This window comes from Bubalus bubalis, chromosome 6 (assembly GCF_019923935.1).
Source record: "Bubalus bubalis isolate 160015118507 breed Murrah chromosome 6, NDDB_SH_1, whole genome shotgun sequence".
Classification (NCBI taxonomy): domain Eukaryota; kingdom Metazoa; phylum Chordata; class Mammalia; order Artiodactyla; family Bovidae; genus Bubalus; species Bubalus bubalis.
The window spans coordinates 103,591,563-103,607,348 of NC_059162.1; the positions used below are offsets into that span (position 1 = coordinate 103,591,563).

At 36.9% G+C, this 15,786-nt stretch overlaps 1 protein-coding gene across 6 annotated transcripts in view; it reads left to right on the top strand.

The window, feature by feature from the left end:
• Positions 1-15,786, top strand: part of FOXJ3 (forkhead box J3) — a 136,265-nt gene that overhangs the window by 84,595 nt on the left and 35,884 nt on the right. For 5 of the 6 annotated variants that reach the window (XM_044945168.1, XM_044945167.1, XM_006050950.3 and 2 more), the window contains 2 exons: positions 2,035-2,118; positions 14,392-14,493. In XM_044945168.1, the coding sequence (XP_044801103.1) occupies positions 2,035-2,118; positions 14,392-14,493 (186 nt within the window). The remainder of the gene's footprint in view (positions 1-2,034; positions 2,119-14,391; positions 14,494-15,786) is intronic. The other variant, XM_044945166.1, reaches the window with a different exon arrangement.

A 15,786-nucleotide genomic window follows, 5' to 3' on the forward strand; every position in this document is an offset into this window, starting at 1 on the left:
GACTTTTGTTGGCAAAGTAATGTCTCTGCTTTTTAATATTCTGTCTAGGTTGGTCATAACTTTCCTTCCAAGGAGTAAGCAAGCATCTTTTCATTTCATGGCTGTAATCACCATCTGCAGTGATTTTGGAGCCCAAAAAAATAGTCAGCCACTGTTTCCACTGTTTACCCATCTATTTGCCATGAAGTGATGGGACCGGATGCTATGATCTTAGTTTTCTGAATGTTGAGCTTTAAGCCAACTTTTTCACTCTCCACTTTCACTTTCATCAAGAGGCTCTTTAGTTCTTCTTCACTTTCTGCCATAAGGGTGGTGTCATCTGCATATCTGAAGTTATTAATATTTCTCCCGGCAATCTTGATTCCAGCTTATGCTTCTTCCAGCCCAGCATTTCTCATGATGTACTCTGCATATAAGTTAAATAAGCAGGGTGACAATATACAGCCTTGACATACTCCTTTTCCTATTTGGAACCAGTCTGTTGTTCCATGTCCAGTTCTAACTGTTGCTTCCTGACCTGCATACAGGTTTCTCAAGAGGCAGGTCAGGTGGTCTGGTATTCCCATTTCTTGAAGAATTTTTCACAGTTCATTGTGATCCACGCAGTCAAAGGCTTTGGCATAGTCAATAAAGCAGAAATAGATGTTTTCCTGGAACTCTTCCTTTTTCGATGATCCAGCGGATGTTGGCAATGTGATCTCTTTTTCCTCTGCCTTTTCTAAAACCAGCTTGAACATCAGAAAGTTCACGGTTCACGTATTGCTGAAGCCTGGCTTGGAGAATTTTGAGCATTACTTTACTAGCGTGTGAGATGAGTGCAGTTGTGGGGTAGTTTGAGCATTCTTTGGCGTTGCCTTTCTTCGGGATTGGAACGTTGTCATTGCATTGTCATTGTCAAACATTGCCTGGAAAAGCAACCTGGGAAGACTAATTAAATAATAGAGGCCAAGATTAAACTTGATTCTGGTCCTGGCTCTCAAATTCTTGGTTGAACAGGCTTTTATTTTTTTGAGTTTGGATCTCCTCATTCGTATATGTGGAAACTATATAATATTTGCTTTTCAAGATACTTCTCGAGGAGGTCACAATTTGAGGGCCTGGAATACAGTAAGTCATCAACATGTATTTTTTAAAGAGTGATCTGAGAACTTGTATCAAAAAGTAAGAGAGAATGAATAGTTAAAATTAGAATGAACAATAAAAGATATATTTATAGACCATTGCTTCCCAGGGTACACTTACTGTATAAAATGTGATCAAGAAAGTTGTTTTATAAAATGTTTCACGTACTTGTTTAGTTTTCGTGAGGTCCCACGTTGCAGAAACTACACATCAGATTCTGGCAACTTCCCTGGTGGTCCAGTGGTTGAGAATCCTCCTTCCAGTGCATGGGACGTAGGTTGGATCCCTTGCCAGGAGCTAAGATCGCACATGCCATGGGGCAGCTAAGCCTGTGCACCACAACTAGAGAACCCTTGTGCTGCGGTGGAGCTTGTGCACTGCAATGAAAAGATACTGATGCAGCCAAATAAATAAATAAATATTTTAAAAAATTGTGTAGGCATTGCAAGTTATTACTGCAGGGAAAAGCAAGGAAGCTGGGAAGGAAAAGACCATAAAATAGCAAATTAAAAAGTAAAATTAAGGGAAAAAATTAAAAGAAACATTCTCTTTCCCTTGAATGTCATGTGCTGTTGTAATGATCATATATGTTCAAATAAGATTTAGTATATGTACATTTTAAATGTCTTTGGATGGTCATTTTCCTGTTTTTATTTGGCTGTGACATATTTCTTGGACTTGGCTTCTTCAGATTGTGATTTTTTTAGTCTTTAATAATTAGTTATAAATGGACTTCTTTTCTTATGTAAGTGTTTACTTTTCCCAGTTGAAAATTAGTGTTTCCTCTCACTCTACTCTCCCATTGTTGTATCTGCAGAATGTTTTCTTTTGAAGCACAGGATTGTGAAAGTCCATTTTTAATGTTACAGAATTGCTGTAATATACTGTTAATATTTGTTTCTTTACCTTTAGGGATCCTATTGGGCAATAGACACCAATCCGAAGGAAGATGCGCTGCCTACTCGGCCAAAGAAGAGAGCACGATCTGTAGAACGGGTAAAAAGCTCTTTATCACTAGTTTAGTATGATGGGGTTATTATTTTGGAAATATAGATCTTAAAAATTCATTTTTGTATAATGCTGTAATTTCCAATATTACAGTAAGTATAACTGTAATTAAGGTAATATTTTACTTGGGTGACATTTTCTGTTTTTTCAAAACACTTTGAGACTTATTTGATCCTGACAGCTCTTGAGTGAGGTGGGCAGTTTAGCAATTAGGTAAGAGGGTTTTTGTTTGTTTATTTGTTTTGTAATTAGGGCACAGTTATCTAACTGAAGGTTAAATCCAGGGCTCTTTTTTTTTTTTTTTTGAGTGACTTACAGATTTTAATTATTTTTCCATCATTCTATCATAAAAATATTTCAAAACATTTCTAATGTTCTTCATTCCTTCCTGAAGATTCAGGTTTCCATCGGCCTGAAGAACTTCCTTTATTAGCACTCTTCATTTGCTACTCTTCCCTCTCTGCATCATTAAGGACTGGTTTTATGTAACAAAACCATTCGCTTTCACTGCAGATAATCAGTCTGATTATATTGAATTTTCCTGATTATCCTCAAAATGTCTTTTCCTGATTCCAACTATGTAATAATTATTTTGTACACAAATCTGTAAGGACCTCAAGCTGGGCTTAAATTGGGATTGGATGAGCCATGAGGTATGGCAGCAATGGGATTTAGTCAGGCACATTTATGGTGCCAGCAGAGGGAATTCAGGTACTCCAGTTACTAAGCTTTGCAAAATTAAAAGTGAACTCTCAGGTCAGAACCCTTTTTGGTTTTTTACAAACCAGAATTTAAAAAGGTTTATATTGATGGTATAGTTTTCTGGTAATCGAGTTTTAAGGCTGAGTGATGAGCTTTGTAGGTAATGGTTTGAGAGGGAATGACCTTCAGTTATTGCTGTCAAGCTTTTGTTTTTTAAAACATGCGACTTTTTTTTTTTTTTTTTTGGTATCTTTTAAAAATTTTATATTCTATTTTTTAAAGTTTATTTTTAGTTAGAGGAGAATACGGACTTTTATTGTGTGAAAATGTGGAGAACACAGTGTTTAGCAGCTACTGCCAGAATTTGAAGGAAGGGGAGAAGAGTCCACATCATTTAACCCAGAGCGTTAGTTAGCATGGATGATTTTATCTTGAGGCTGAAGAATTGTGGTCTCTACCATTTGCTCTCTCCTTCTGAATTTCCTGGAACTTGAATATTTTTGGAAATTTGAATTGGTAGTTGGGTTGACAACTGGGCATTCTGTTTGGATCTGAAGCCTGGCTTTTATTCTGTTACCTTGTTTCATAATTCTTAGAGCAGTACTTCTTTATTTCTAAGAGCACTTTTTTTTTTTTTTTTTCTGAAGACCATATTGTCAGTTTTATAATGGAAGTCTACAAAAATACAGTATTCTGATTACAGAATTACATTTTATATACTAAGTATATGTTTTTGAATGTGTATTTGAACATGTATTTTCTATATTTATTTTCTGCTGTTTATATTTTTATCTTTTAAGTTTAAAGCATTTAAAAGATCCAACAATTTGCCTTTGTAATATAGTGCCATAAAATATCCAGTACCAGAGCCTTTCAGTTAGTATAGTATATTTTTGCCTGAGCTATGTGTTGGTTGCTACAGTAGGAGAGGAGCCTAAAGAAAGAGAACAGCTGTGAGCAGAGTATGTCTAATCAGGGAGACAGATGTTGTTTAATACAGAGTACAAGCGCTCACAAATACTCTGAAAGGTAATATTTTTACAAAACATAATTTTGTGCCCTGATAAACTGATATGTCTGTACTTGTTTATTTAGAGGATTTTGGGGGAGCAGGTAATATTTTTATTAGGACACAATTTGTATTTAAGTATACTTGTATTAAAGTAGTTACTGGGTTTTATCTAAGGGAGTACCTAAGATGGTCAAATAGTATGATTGTTAAACATTTAGAACTTTTTGTCAAAAACTAAACATAACCCACAGGTTGAAACTTGAGTTTTAAAATGTAGATGGTAAATATGTTGACATCCCTGAAAGTTATTAAACTTCTGAAATGTTATTTCTTTGTCCATGTGTAAACATCAGAGTTCTATGTGAAATATTAATGTATGTCACAAATTTTTGAAGAAAGAAGAGCTTTTAAGTAAGAGAAGCAATTTTTTAAAATGCACGTAACAGTATCTTCATGTCTTAAAGGAAAAGTAAAGCCTGATTGTTATCTCCAGCCTAGTATTCTTAACACAATTGTCTGGACTGTCTTCCTGTTCCTTCCATTTACTTGAATAAACCTCTGTTCTCTTTTGTCCATTGTGGTATTACTTTTTTCTTAATCCTTGAATATGTATCAATAAATGCCTTTCATTTTCCTTTTTCTGTTTTCTTTCATCATCTTACCATGTTTTCTTTATTTATCATAAAGTAGACATGAATACCTAAAAAGAATTATTAATAAAGTTTAGCATGGTGAAGATGAATGGGCTCTATGGCTAGGATTCCTGTGTTTTCCTTCTGACCTTACTATTTACATCTTTTGTGACTTTTGGCAAATTTTTAGAATTTTTGAGCTTCAGAATCCTCAGCTGTAAAGGAAAAGGATATAAGTCTTAACAGCTGCCATGGACTAAGTGTGTTCCCCTAAATTCATATGTTGAAACCCTAATCCCAGTGTGATGGTATTTGGAGGTGAGGCCTTTGGTAGGTAATTGGATCAGGACTGTGAAGCCCTCATAAATGGAATCAGTGTCGTAATAAGAATAGGCCAGAGAGCTGGCTAGCTCTTTTCTGCCATGTGAGAATACCAATGAGGATACCTGCAAAAGAGCTCTCACAAGAACCTCAGCATGCTGGTACCATGATCTTGGACTTCCAGCCTCCAGAACTGTGAGAAATAAATTTCTGTTTTGAGAAGCCACCAGTTTATAATTGAGTTTATGTGGTAGATGTTTTTTAAGAATTTTATATATATTAAATTATTAATTTTTATAGTAAATCCAAATGATGAAAGTGATAGACACAGATGTTAATTTGTCTGAGGGTACAAAGGACAGTAGTAAGTACCAAGGCCAGAATTACGAACTCAGTCTGCCTTAAGGGTCTGTGCTGTTTACAGTTGCACTATACTGCCTCTAGTATTTGCTGTGCTGAAGATCAGAGCACTCAGATTTCTTTTCATCTATACATATCTTATTATGAGATAATGGGCTTTTTTTATTTTTGGATCTGAATACTAATTTTTTTCTTTAATGCTATTTAAAAGTATTTTTAAGTAAGTTGATATACAACATTATATTAATTTCAGGAATATAACATAGTGATTCGATATTTTTATAGATTATACTCCATTTAAAGTTATAAAATAATGGCTATATTGCCCTGTGCTATACAATGTATCCTTGTTGCTTATTTATTTTATACATGGTAGTTTCTCTTAATCCCATACCCTTTACCTTGCCCCTGCCTTCTTCATTCATCTCACTGGTAACACTAGTTTGTTCTCTATATCTAAGAGTCTGTTTCTCTTTTGTAATTTATTTTTGTTTGTTTTTGAGATTCAGCATTTAAGTGATGACATAGAATGTTTGTCTTTGTCTTTGACTTATTTCACTAAGCATAATACCCTCTGAGTACATCCATATTGCTGCAAATGGCAGAATTTCATTCTTTTTTATGACTAATATTCCTTCACACACACACACATTTATGTATATATATCTCATTTCTTTATCCAGTCACCTGTTGAGGGACACGTACATTGCTTTCATATCTTGACTGTTGTAAATAATGCTGCTATGAACGTTGGGGTGCATGTATCTTTTCAAATTAGTGTTTTCGTTTTCTTCAGGTATATACCCTGGAGTGGAATTGCTGGATCATATGGTAGTTCTTTTTTTATTTTTTGAGGAACTTTCATATTATTTTCTGTAGTGCTGTACCAATTTACAATTGGAGAAGGCAGTGGCATCCCACTCCAGGACTCTTGCCTGGAAAATCCCATCGACGGAGGCGCCTGGAAGGCTGCAGTCCATGGGGTCACTGAGGGTCGGACACAACTGAGTGACTTCACTTTCACGTTTCACTTTCATGCATTGGAAAAGGAAATGGCAACCCACTCCAGTGTTCTTGCCTGGAGAATCCCAGGGACTGGGGAGCCTGGTGGGCTGCCGTCTATGGGGTCACACAGAGTCGGACACGACTGAAGTGACTTAGCAGCAGTAGCAGCAATTTACAATCTCACCAGCAATATACTAGGGTTCCTTTTCCTCCACATCCTTGCCAGCATTTGTTTGTAGACTTTTGATGATAGCCATATTTACAGGTATACTGTGATTTTGATTTGTGTTACTCTGATGATTGATTACTTGTTAATCATTGTTTCATGTGCCTGTTGTTCATCTGTTTATCTTTTCTGGAAAAGTGTCAGTTCCGATCTTTTGCACATTCTTTTAAGTGGGTTGTTTGTTTTTTTTTTGATGTTGAGTTGTTTGAGCTTGTTAATATATTTGGGGTATTAAGGTCACATCATTTGCAGATGTTTCTCATATTTAGTAGGTCTTCTTTTTGTTTTGTTGATAGGTCTTGTTTGTTTACTTTTGCTTTTGTTTTTGCCTTAGGAAACAGATCCAAAATAATAATGCTATGATTTATGTCAATGAATGTTCTACATATAGCCTTTTCTAGGAGATTTATGTTTTTTGGTCTTACATTTAGTCTTTAATCCATTTAGAGTTTTATTTTGTAATAGAGTTTAAGTTTGTAAATGATGTAAGAAATGTTCTAATTTCTTTTTACATGTAGCTGTCCAGTTTTCCCAGTTTTTCATGTATTGAAGAGACTCTTCTATTGTACAATATATCCTTGCCTCCTTTATCATAGATTAATTGGCCATAGGTGTATAGGTTTATTTCTGGGCTCTGTTCTATTCCATTGATCTGTGTATCTGTTTTTGTGCCAGTGCCATGCTATTCTCATGACTGTAGCTTTGTAGTATAGTTTGAAGCCAGGGAGTGTGATTACCCAGCTTTGTTTTGTTTATTTTTCCCCCTCAAGATTGCTTTGGCAAGTTAGGATCTTTTGTGGTTCTGTATAAATTTTAGGATTAGTTATACTTTTGTGAAAAATGTCATGGGTATTTTGATAAGAATTGCATTAGGGCTGTAGATTGCTTTGGGTAGTATGGTTATTTTAACAATATTAGTTCTTCTAGTCCATATACATGGGATATCTTTCCCTTTCTTTGTATATATCTTTAGTTTCCTTCATCAGCATTTCATAATTTTCATAGTATATGTATTTCACTTCCTTATTTAAGTATATTCCTAGGTGTTTTTACTGTTTTTGATGCAATTTTAAATGGCATTTTCTTGCTTTTTCCTTCTGATAGTTCATTATTGGTGTCTAGAAAAGCAACGGATGTCTAAATATTGTATCTTACAGCTTTACTGAATTCATTTCCTAGTTCTGAGAGGTTTTTTTTTTTTTTTTGCTACAGACTTTAGGGTTTCTATATATAGTATGATGTTATCTGCAAATAGTGACAGCTTTACTTATTAGCTTCCAATTTTTTCTTGTCTGATTCCTGTGGTTAAGGCTTCCAGTACTGTGTTAAATAAGAAATGGCAAAAGTGGGAATTCTTAGCTTATTCCTGATTTTAAAGGAAAGGTTTTCAGCTTTTCACTATTGAGTATTGGCTGTTAGTTTGTCATGCATGGCCTCCTTTATGCTGATATATTCTTTCTATACTAACTCTGATCAGAGATTGTATCATAAGTGAATGTTTAGTTTTGTCACATGCTTTTTTTGTGTCTTTATATGTTGTTGAATTTGGCTTGCCAATATTTTGTTGAGTATTTTTGCATCTATATTCATCAGAGATACTGGCTTGTCATTTTCTTTTTTTGTAGTGTCTTTGTCTGGTTTTAGTTTACCAGATCTCTTCATTTTGAGAGAACCCACCACATTTAATCTATATCTATATATGCATACACACATATATATAATTCTCATAAATACTATTACAAACGACAACAAATTACTATATAATTAAAGCAACATGTTAGAGCAAGCAGTGGTAACTAAAGTGACTCAAAGTAGAAAATGCTTCTGTGGGAAGGCCTATAGGAAGAGGAGTAAGATTTAGAAATTTGATGCAGAAGTATAACTTTTTTACATAGAAAGTAGTAAAAGTTTGGGGACTAACCTGGTTGGTTCAGTGTTTAAAACCCCGCACGTCCACTTCAAGGGGCACAGGTTTGATCCCTGGTTGGGAAACTAAGATCCTGAATTGTTACACAGAGTGGTTTTGTTGTTTGAAGTGAACTCTTACCACTTGCCTTTCTTCTCTGAGGCTGAGTCTGAATGAGGGAGGCTTTAGTTAGAGGTATATATGAGCAGAGGAAGGAATGCAGTCTACATACTCTCAGAACTCTTAGAACTGGAAAACATTTCAGTGGACAAACATACACTGAGTATACATTGTGTGGGAGGTACTACATGTTGCCTCCATGAGATACATTGAAATAAAATTTCTTGAGAAATGCTACTCATTTTTGTAGACTAGAAAGTGTTTCATAAGGGATTATTTTGATCAATGGGTAGGATTTACTTTTTTGTTTTTTAACAGTATTGTTGGAGATAGTTTATGTACAGCTAATTGAATGTTTAAAATTTACAGTTTGAGGATTTTTGTCATGTGAAGTTAGTTCTAGTTGACAGTATGAACATTTCTGTCACACCCAAAGTTTCCTCATTTCCTTTTGTAACTTGTGCTTCCCGCCACTCTTATCCCAGACAACCTGATCTGGGGAGAATTAACATCTTAACAATATGATTTCAAGCCATGAAAGTGTGATATCTTTCTATTCATTACATTGTTAATTTTTCTCAGGAATGTTTAGTTTTCAGTGTAGAGGACTTGGATGTTTCCAGTTCAGTTTAATCATGAATGTTTTGGATTTGGATGCTCTATGTTTAAAGTTCAGTTTTTTTGCTGCTAGTGATAAAGATGTAATTAATTTTTGTATATTAAACTTGTATCCTGCAATCTTGTTAATTCTAGTATTTTTTAAAGAAGCCTTGGGATTTCTATAATTATGTTATATGCAAATAGTTTTCCTGTGTCTTTCCTTCCTCCTCCTCTGTCTCTTCCTAGAACCTTACTGCAGTGATGAGAATCTCTCATTTCAAGTCTTTACTTGAAATAAGAAAGTGGGCATCCAGCCTTATTTCCATTCTTAGGAGGAAAGTATCCAGTCTTTCACCCCTAAATATGACATAATCTGTAGGGCTTTTGCAGATGCTGTTTATCAGATTGAGGAAGTTCTCTAGTAAGCCTAGTTTATTGAGTTTTATCATGAATGGGTGTAAATTTTTTTAACTGCTCTTTTTGTTCTTATTGAAGTGATTATATGACTTTTCTTTTATTCTGTTTGAGTGTTGAATTACATTGATTACATTTGAAATGTTGAACTTGTATTCCTTGGATGAACCCTTACTGAGTCATGATATATCATCCCATTAACATATAGTTGGATTCCTTTTGCTACTATCTGAAGGATTTTCACATCTGTGTTCATGAGGGATGTGGATACAACAAAAATCAGGTAGTCAGAACATTAAAAGATTATGTTCAAGAAAACTAGACCTCTCAAGTTAATGAATTTAGCACTTTTCTATGTATGGGAAGATGCAAGAGTCTGGGCTCATTGAAATCATTCCTTTGATAGATTATGCACCTTACTATCTAGGCACCTTACTATCTAGGGTCAGTCGGAGAAGGCAATGGCACCCCACTCCAGTACTCTTGCCTGGAGAGTCCCATGGATGGAGGAGCCTGGTAGGCTGCAGTCCATGGGGTTGTTGAGAGTCGGACATGACTGAAGCGACTTAGCAGCAGCATCTAGGGTCGGTATCCTGTTTTTCTCCATCCTGAATCCCCTCAGGGTGCACAGTTGAGGGTGCCTGCAGTGGCTGATGGCTTGATGGCCTTACCATCTTTTGTTTACTGATTTGACAGGTGACATTTTTCATCTGTAGTAATATTGGCTAGGTTTTGATATTAGGGTTATGCTAGCCTCATAAAACTGATAGGGGTATATTCCTTCTATTTTCTGAAAAATTTCTTGACTGGTAGATTGATATATCTTCCTTGAATATTTGAGAAAATTCATCAGTGAAATCATCTTGACCTGAAGCTGAAGATTTTTTTATGTGTGTGGAGGCTCAGCTTGTAAAAAATCCTCCTGCAATACGGGAGACCTGGGTTCGATCCCTGGGTTGGGAAGATATCCCAGAGAAGGGAAAGGCTACCCACTTCAGTATTCTGGCCTGGAGAATTCCATTTACTGTTGTAGTCCATGGGGTGGCAACGAGTTGGACACAACTGAGCAAATTTCCCTTTCAGTTTCACTTTTAATAGTTAACTTTGTTATGGGACTGTTCACATTTTCTCTTTTTATTCCAGTTTTGGTAAATTATGTTCTTAAGGAATTTTGTCCCTTGTATCTAAGTGGTTATATTTGTTAGTATAGAGTGGATCATAATATTCTCTTACTTTTAATATATATAGAGTCTATAGTAATAACTCTTTTTATTCTTGATATTGATTATTTGTTTTCTCTTTTTTCTTCATTGGTATAGCTAAAGGTTTGTCAGTTTTGTTAGTCTTTTAAGAATCGGGTTTTGTCTTTAAAAGATTTTTTTTCTGTTTTCTGTTTTTATTTCTATTTTTATCTTTATCATTTACTTCTTTTTTATTTCTTTCTCAGTTCAGTTCAGTTCAATCGCTCAGTCTTGTCCGACTCTTTGTGACCCCATGGACTGCAGTACACCAAGCTTCCCTGTCCATCACCAATTCCTGGAGCTTACTCAAACTCAGGTCCATCAAATCGGTGATGCCATCTAAACATCTCATTCTCTGTCGTCCCCTTCTTCTCCCACCTTCAAGCTCTCCCAGCATCAGGATCTTTTCAAATGAGTCAGCTCTTCGCATCAGGTGGCCAAAGTATTGGAGCTTCAGCTTTAGCATCAGTCCTTCCAATGAAAATTCAGAACTGATTTCCTTTAGGATGGACTGGTTGGATCTCCTTGCTGTCCAAGGGACTCTCAAGAGTCTTCTCCAACACCACAGTTCAAAAGATCAGTTCTTTGGCACTCAGCTTCCTTTATAGTCCAACTGTCCCATCCATGTATGACTACTGGAAAAACCATAGCTTTGACTAGATGGACCTTTGTTGACAAAGTAATGTCTTGACTTTTTAATATGCTATCTAGGTTGGTCATAGCTTTTCTTCCAAGGAGTAAGCATCTTTTAATTTCATGGCTGCAGTCACCATCTGCAGTGATTTTGGAGCCAAAAAAAATAAGTCTGTCACTGTTTCTACTGTTTCTCCATCTATTTGCCATGAAGTGATGGGACCAGATGCCATGATCTTAGTTTTCTGAATGTTGAGTTTTTAGCCAGCTTTTTCACTCTTCTCTTTCACGTTCATCTAGAGGCTTTTTAGTTCCTGTTGACTTTCTGTCATAAGGGTGGTGTCATCTGCATATCTGAGGTTATTGATATTTCTCTCGCAATCTTGATTCCAGCTTGTTCTTCATCCAGCCTGGCATTTCTCATACAGTACCCTGCATATAAGTTAAATAAGCAGAGTGACAATATGCAGCCTTGATGTACTCCTTTCCCAATTTGGAACCAGTCTGTTCCATGTACAGTTCTGTTACTTCTTGACCCGCATATAGGAGGTAGGTCAGGTAGTCTGGTATTCCCATCTCTTTCAGAATTTTTCACAGTTTGTTGTGATCCACACAGTCAAAGCCTTCAGCATACATAGAAATAGATGTTTTTCTGGAACTTGCTTTTTCGATGCTCCATCGATGTTGGCAATTTGATCTCTGGTTCCTCTGCCTTTTCTGAATCCAGCCGGAACATCTGGAAGTTCATGGTTCACGTACGTTGAAGCCTGGCTGGAGAATTTTGAGCATTACTTCAGTAGCGTGTGAGATGAGTGCAATCGTGTGGTAGTTTGAACATTCTTTGGCATTGCCTTTGGGATTGAAATGAAAACTGACCTTTTCCAGTCCTGTGGCCACTGCTGAGTTTTCCATATGTGCTGGCATATTGAGTGCAGCACTTTCAAAGCATCATCTTTTAGGATTTGAAATAGCTCAACTGGAATTCCATCACCTCCATTAGCTTTGTTCATAGCTTTGCTTTCTAATGCCCACTTGACTTCACATTCCAGGATGTCTGGCTCTAGGTGAGTGATCACACCACTGTGGTTATCTGGGTCCTGAAGATCTTTTCTGTTCTTCTGTGTATTCTTGCCATCTCTTCTTAATATCTTCTGCTTCTGTTAGGTCCATACTGTTTCTGTCCTTTATTGAGCCCATCTTTGCGTGAAATTTTCCCTTGGTATCTCTAATTTTCTTGAAGAGATCTCTAGTCTTTCCCATTGTATTGTTTTCCTCTATTTCTTTCCATTGATCGCTGAGGAAGGCTTTCTTATCTCTCTTTTCTATTCTTTGGAACTCTGCATTCAAATGGGTATATCTTTCCTTTTCTCCTTTGCCTTTAGCTTTTTTTCTTTTCTCAGCTGTTTGTAAGGCCTCCTCAGACAATCATTTTACCTTTTTGCATTTCTTTTTCTTGGGGATGGTCTTGATCCGTGTCTCCTGTACAATATCACGAACTTCCACGCATAGTTCTTCAGGCAATCTTGTCTGTCAGATCTAATCCCTTCAATCTGTTTGTCACTTCCACTATATAATTGTAAGGAATTTGATTTAGGTCATAACCTGAATGCTTTTTGGTTTTTCCTACTATCTTCAATTTAAGTCTGAATTTGGCAATAAGGAGTACATGATCTGAGCCACAGTCAGGTCCCAGTCTTGTTTTTGCTGACTGTATAGACCTTCTCCATCTTTGACTGCAAAGAGTATAATGAGTCTGATTTCAGTATTGACCATCTGGTGATGCATGTGTAGCATCTTCTCTTGTGTTGTTGAAAGAGAGTGTTTGCTATGACCCGTCCATTCTCTTGGCAAAACTCTGTTAGCCTTTGCTCTGCTTCAGTTTGTACTCCAAGGCTAAATTTGCCTGTTACTCCAGGTATTTCTTGACTTCCTGCTTTTGCATTCCAGTCCCCTATGATGAAAAGGACATCTCTTTTTGGTGTTAGTTATAGAGGGTCTTGTAGGTCTTCGTAGAACCATTTAACTTAGCTTCTTCGGCCTTAGTGGTTGGGGCATTGACTTGTATTACTGTGATATTGAATGCTTTGCCTTGGAAACGAACAGAGATCATTCTGTCTTTTTTGAGCTTGTTTTTGAGGGTATTAACTTCAGCTTGCTGATTATACAGGATCACTACCACCACATCTGTGTCCCAGGGTTGCAGCGAGAGGGAAATAGAATGGGGGAATAAGCAAATTCTTTTCAAAGACATGACCCAAAAGTTGCACACATCACTCCAGCTCAAATCTCATTTGTCACACCTTAGTCCCATCGGTGCAATTAGTTGCAAATGAGGCTGGAAAAGGTGGTCTTTAGCTGGGCACTGATGGATTAATGACTACAGAGATCCATTACTAAAAGGTAGAAGAGGGAGGGATTGGCATTAGTGGACTATTAGCGTTATCAGCTACAGAAGTTTATCTCTCATATTTGTAAACTCATTCCATAGCCCATGGTGATTATCAGGTCAGTGGGTGTGTGCTATGTCACTTCATTTGTGTCTGACTCTTTGCAACCCTATGAATGATAGCCCACCAGGCTCTTCCGTCCATGGGATTCTCCAGGCAAGAATACTGGATTGGGTTGCCATTTCCTTCTCCATATCAGGTTGCTGCTGCTGCTGCTGCTAAGTTGCTTCAGTTGTGTCCAATCTGTGCAACCCCATAGACGTCAGCCCACCAGGCTCCCCGTCTCTGGGATTCTCCAGGCAAGAACACTGGAGTGGGTTGCCATTTCCTTCTCCAACGCATCAAAGTGAAAAGTGAAAGCGAAGTCGCTCAGTCGTGTCCGACTCTTAGTGACCCCATGGACTGCAGCCCACCAGGCTCCTCTGTCCATGGGATTTTCCAGGCAAGAGTACTGGAGTGGGGTGCCATATCAGGTTAGTAGTAGCCTATTAAAATATAGTAGAAGATAATTCAGCAAGGAATTTATTTTCAGAAACAAAGTACAAAACTGGATGTTGGAGAATTTTGTGAAATAACTTCAAATTGTGTTAAAGTTGGTGGTTTTATGAGCTAATAATTATTTATTTTGTTCTTGTATTTTAGGCCTCAACTCCATATAGCATAGATTCAGATTCTTTGGGAATGGAGTGTATTATTTCGGGAAGTGCCTCTCCAACTCTGGCAATCAACACTGTGACTAACAAAGTAATTCTTTTTTTTGAACATTTTTGAAATGTCATTGAGTAATACATTTTATTCACTTTTATAATAACAACAGGTTTCTTTATGGTTGAGGTTCAAGAAGATACCAGTTTGACCAAACCATACATGGCAGTTTGAAAGCCGAATCCTCAATGCTTTTTAGCTTTACATAAGTTAGAAGTAAATAAATAATTCTCTGGAAAATTGAAAAATACTTATTGGGAAGCTCTATATTAAATCTAAATTCTTGACATTTCTGGTCCCAAAAACTTTTTTTGAGTACAGCATTTTATTGAATCAGTTTGTTTCAAAATCATTGGTTACCCCTCTAAATATGTGATTTAAAAAAAGATTGACAAAGTCCCAGGGCATCAGCTGAATCCAGTAAGGTAAATAATTCAGGCAAACTTCTAGAGTTGATTTGAATGTTGGTCAACATCTTTCATGATACTCAAGTCTAGGTACATACCCAGAAATAATATGAGGTAGTCTACTGCAATTTTTTCTTTTTTAGACAAGGGTCAAAACTTTGTGCCAGCTCATTATTAAGTATACCTGCTGCTGCTGCTAGGTCGCTTCAGTCGTGTCCAACTCTGTGCGACCCCACAGACAGCAGCCCACCAGGCTCCCCGTCCCTGGGATTCTCCAGGCAAGAACACTGGAGTGGGTTGCCATGTCCTTCTCCAATGCATGAAAGTGAAAAGTGAAAGTGAAGTCGCTCAGTCGTGTCCGACTCTTAGCGATCTCATGGACTGCAGCCTACCAGGTTCCTCCGTCCATGGGATTTTCCAGGCAAGAGTACTGCAGTGGGGTGCCATTGACTTCTCCAAGTATACCTAGTGGGATACAAATATCTCTTTGTATCAAGAGATATTTGAAATGAAGGTAATTTCTTAACTTCATATCTCAAAACCCTATAAAGGCTGTGGGAGGTTCATAAAGTAACTCAGTTCTGTGCATTTGTTTCCTCCTTACTGGACCATGATGGGCACCTTGAGGATGTATATTTCCCACACTTGTACTCATATAATCTGTCAGTCTTCCTTTTACCCTCTCCTCTTGTTTCCCTTGTTTTCACTTGCTCTGTTTTTTTATCTCTCATGCTTGTACTCTCTTGTGCACTTACATAAACACAAACACATACACATACTCAATTGCTATATGTAGTATCTTTCTGTTTGTTAAAGTTAATGGATTAACAGAAGACAGGTTATATCAGAGTCAGATTTCTGATTTAGATAGGGAACTGGCAGCTGAGATAAAGAGTAATAATTTTTGTCAGATAACAATATACAG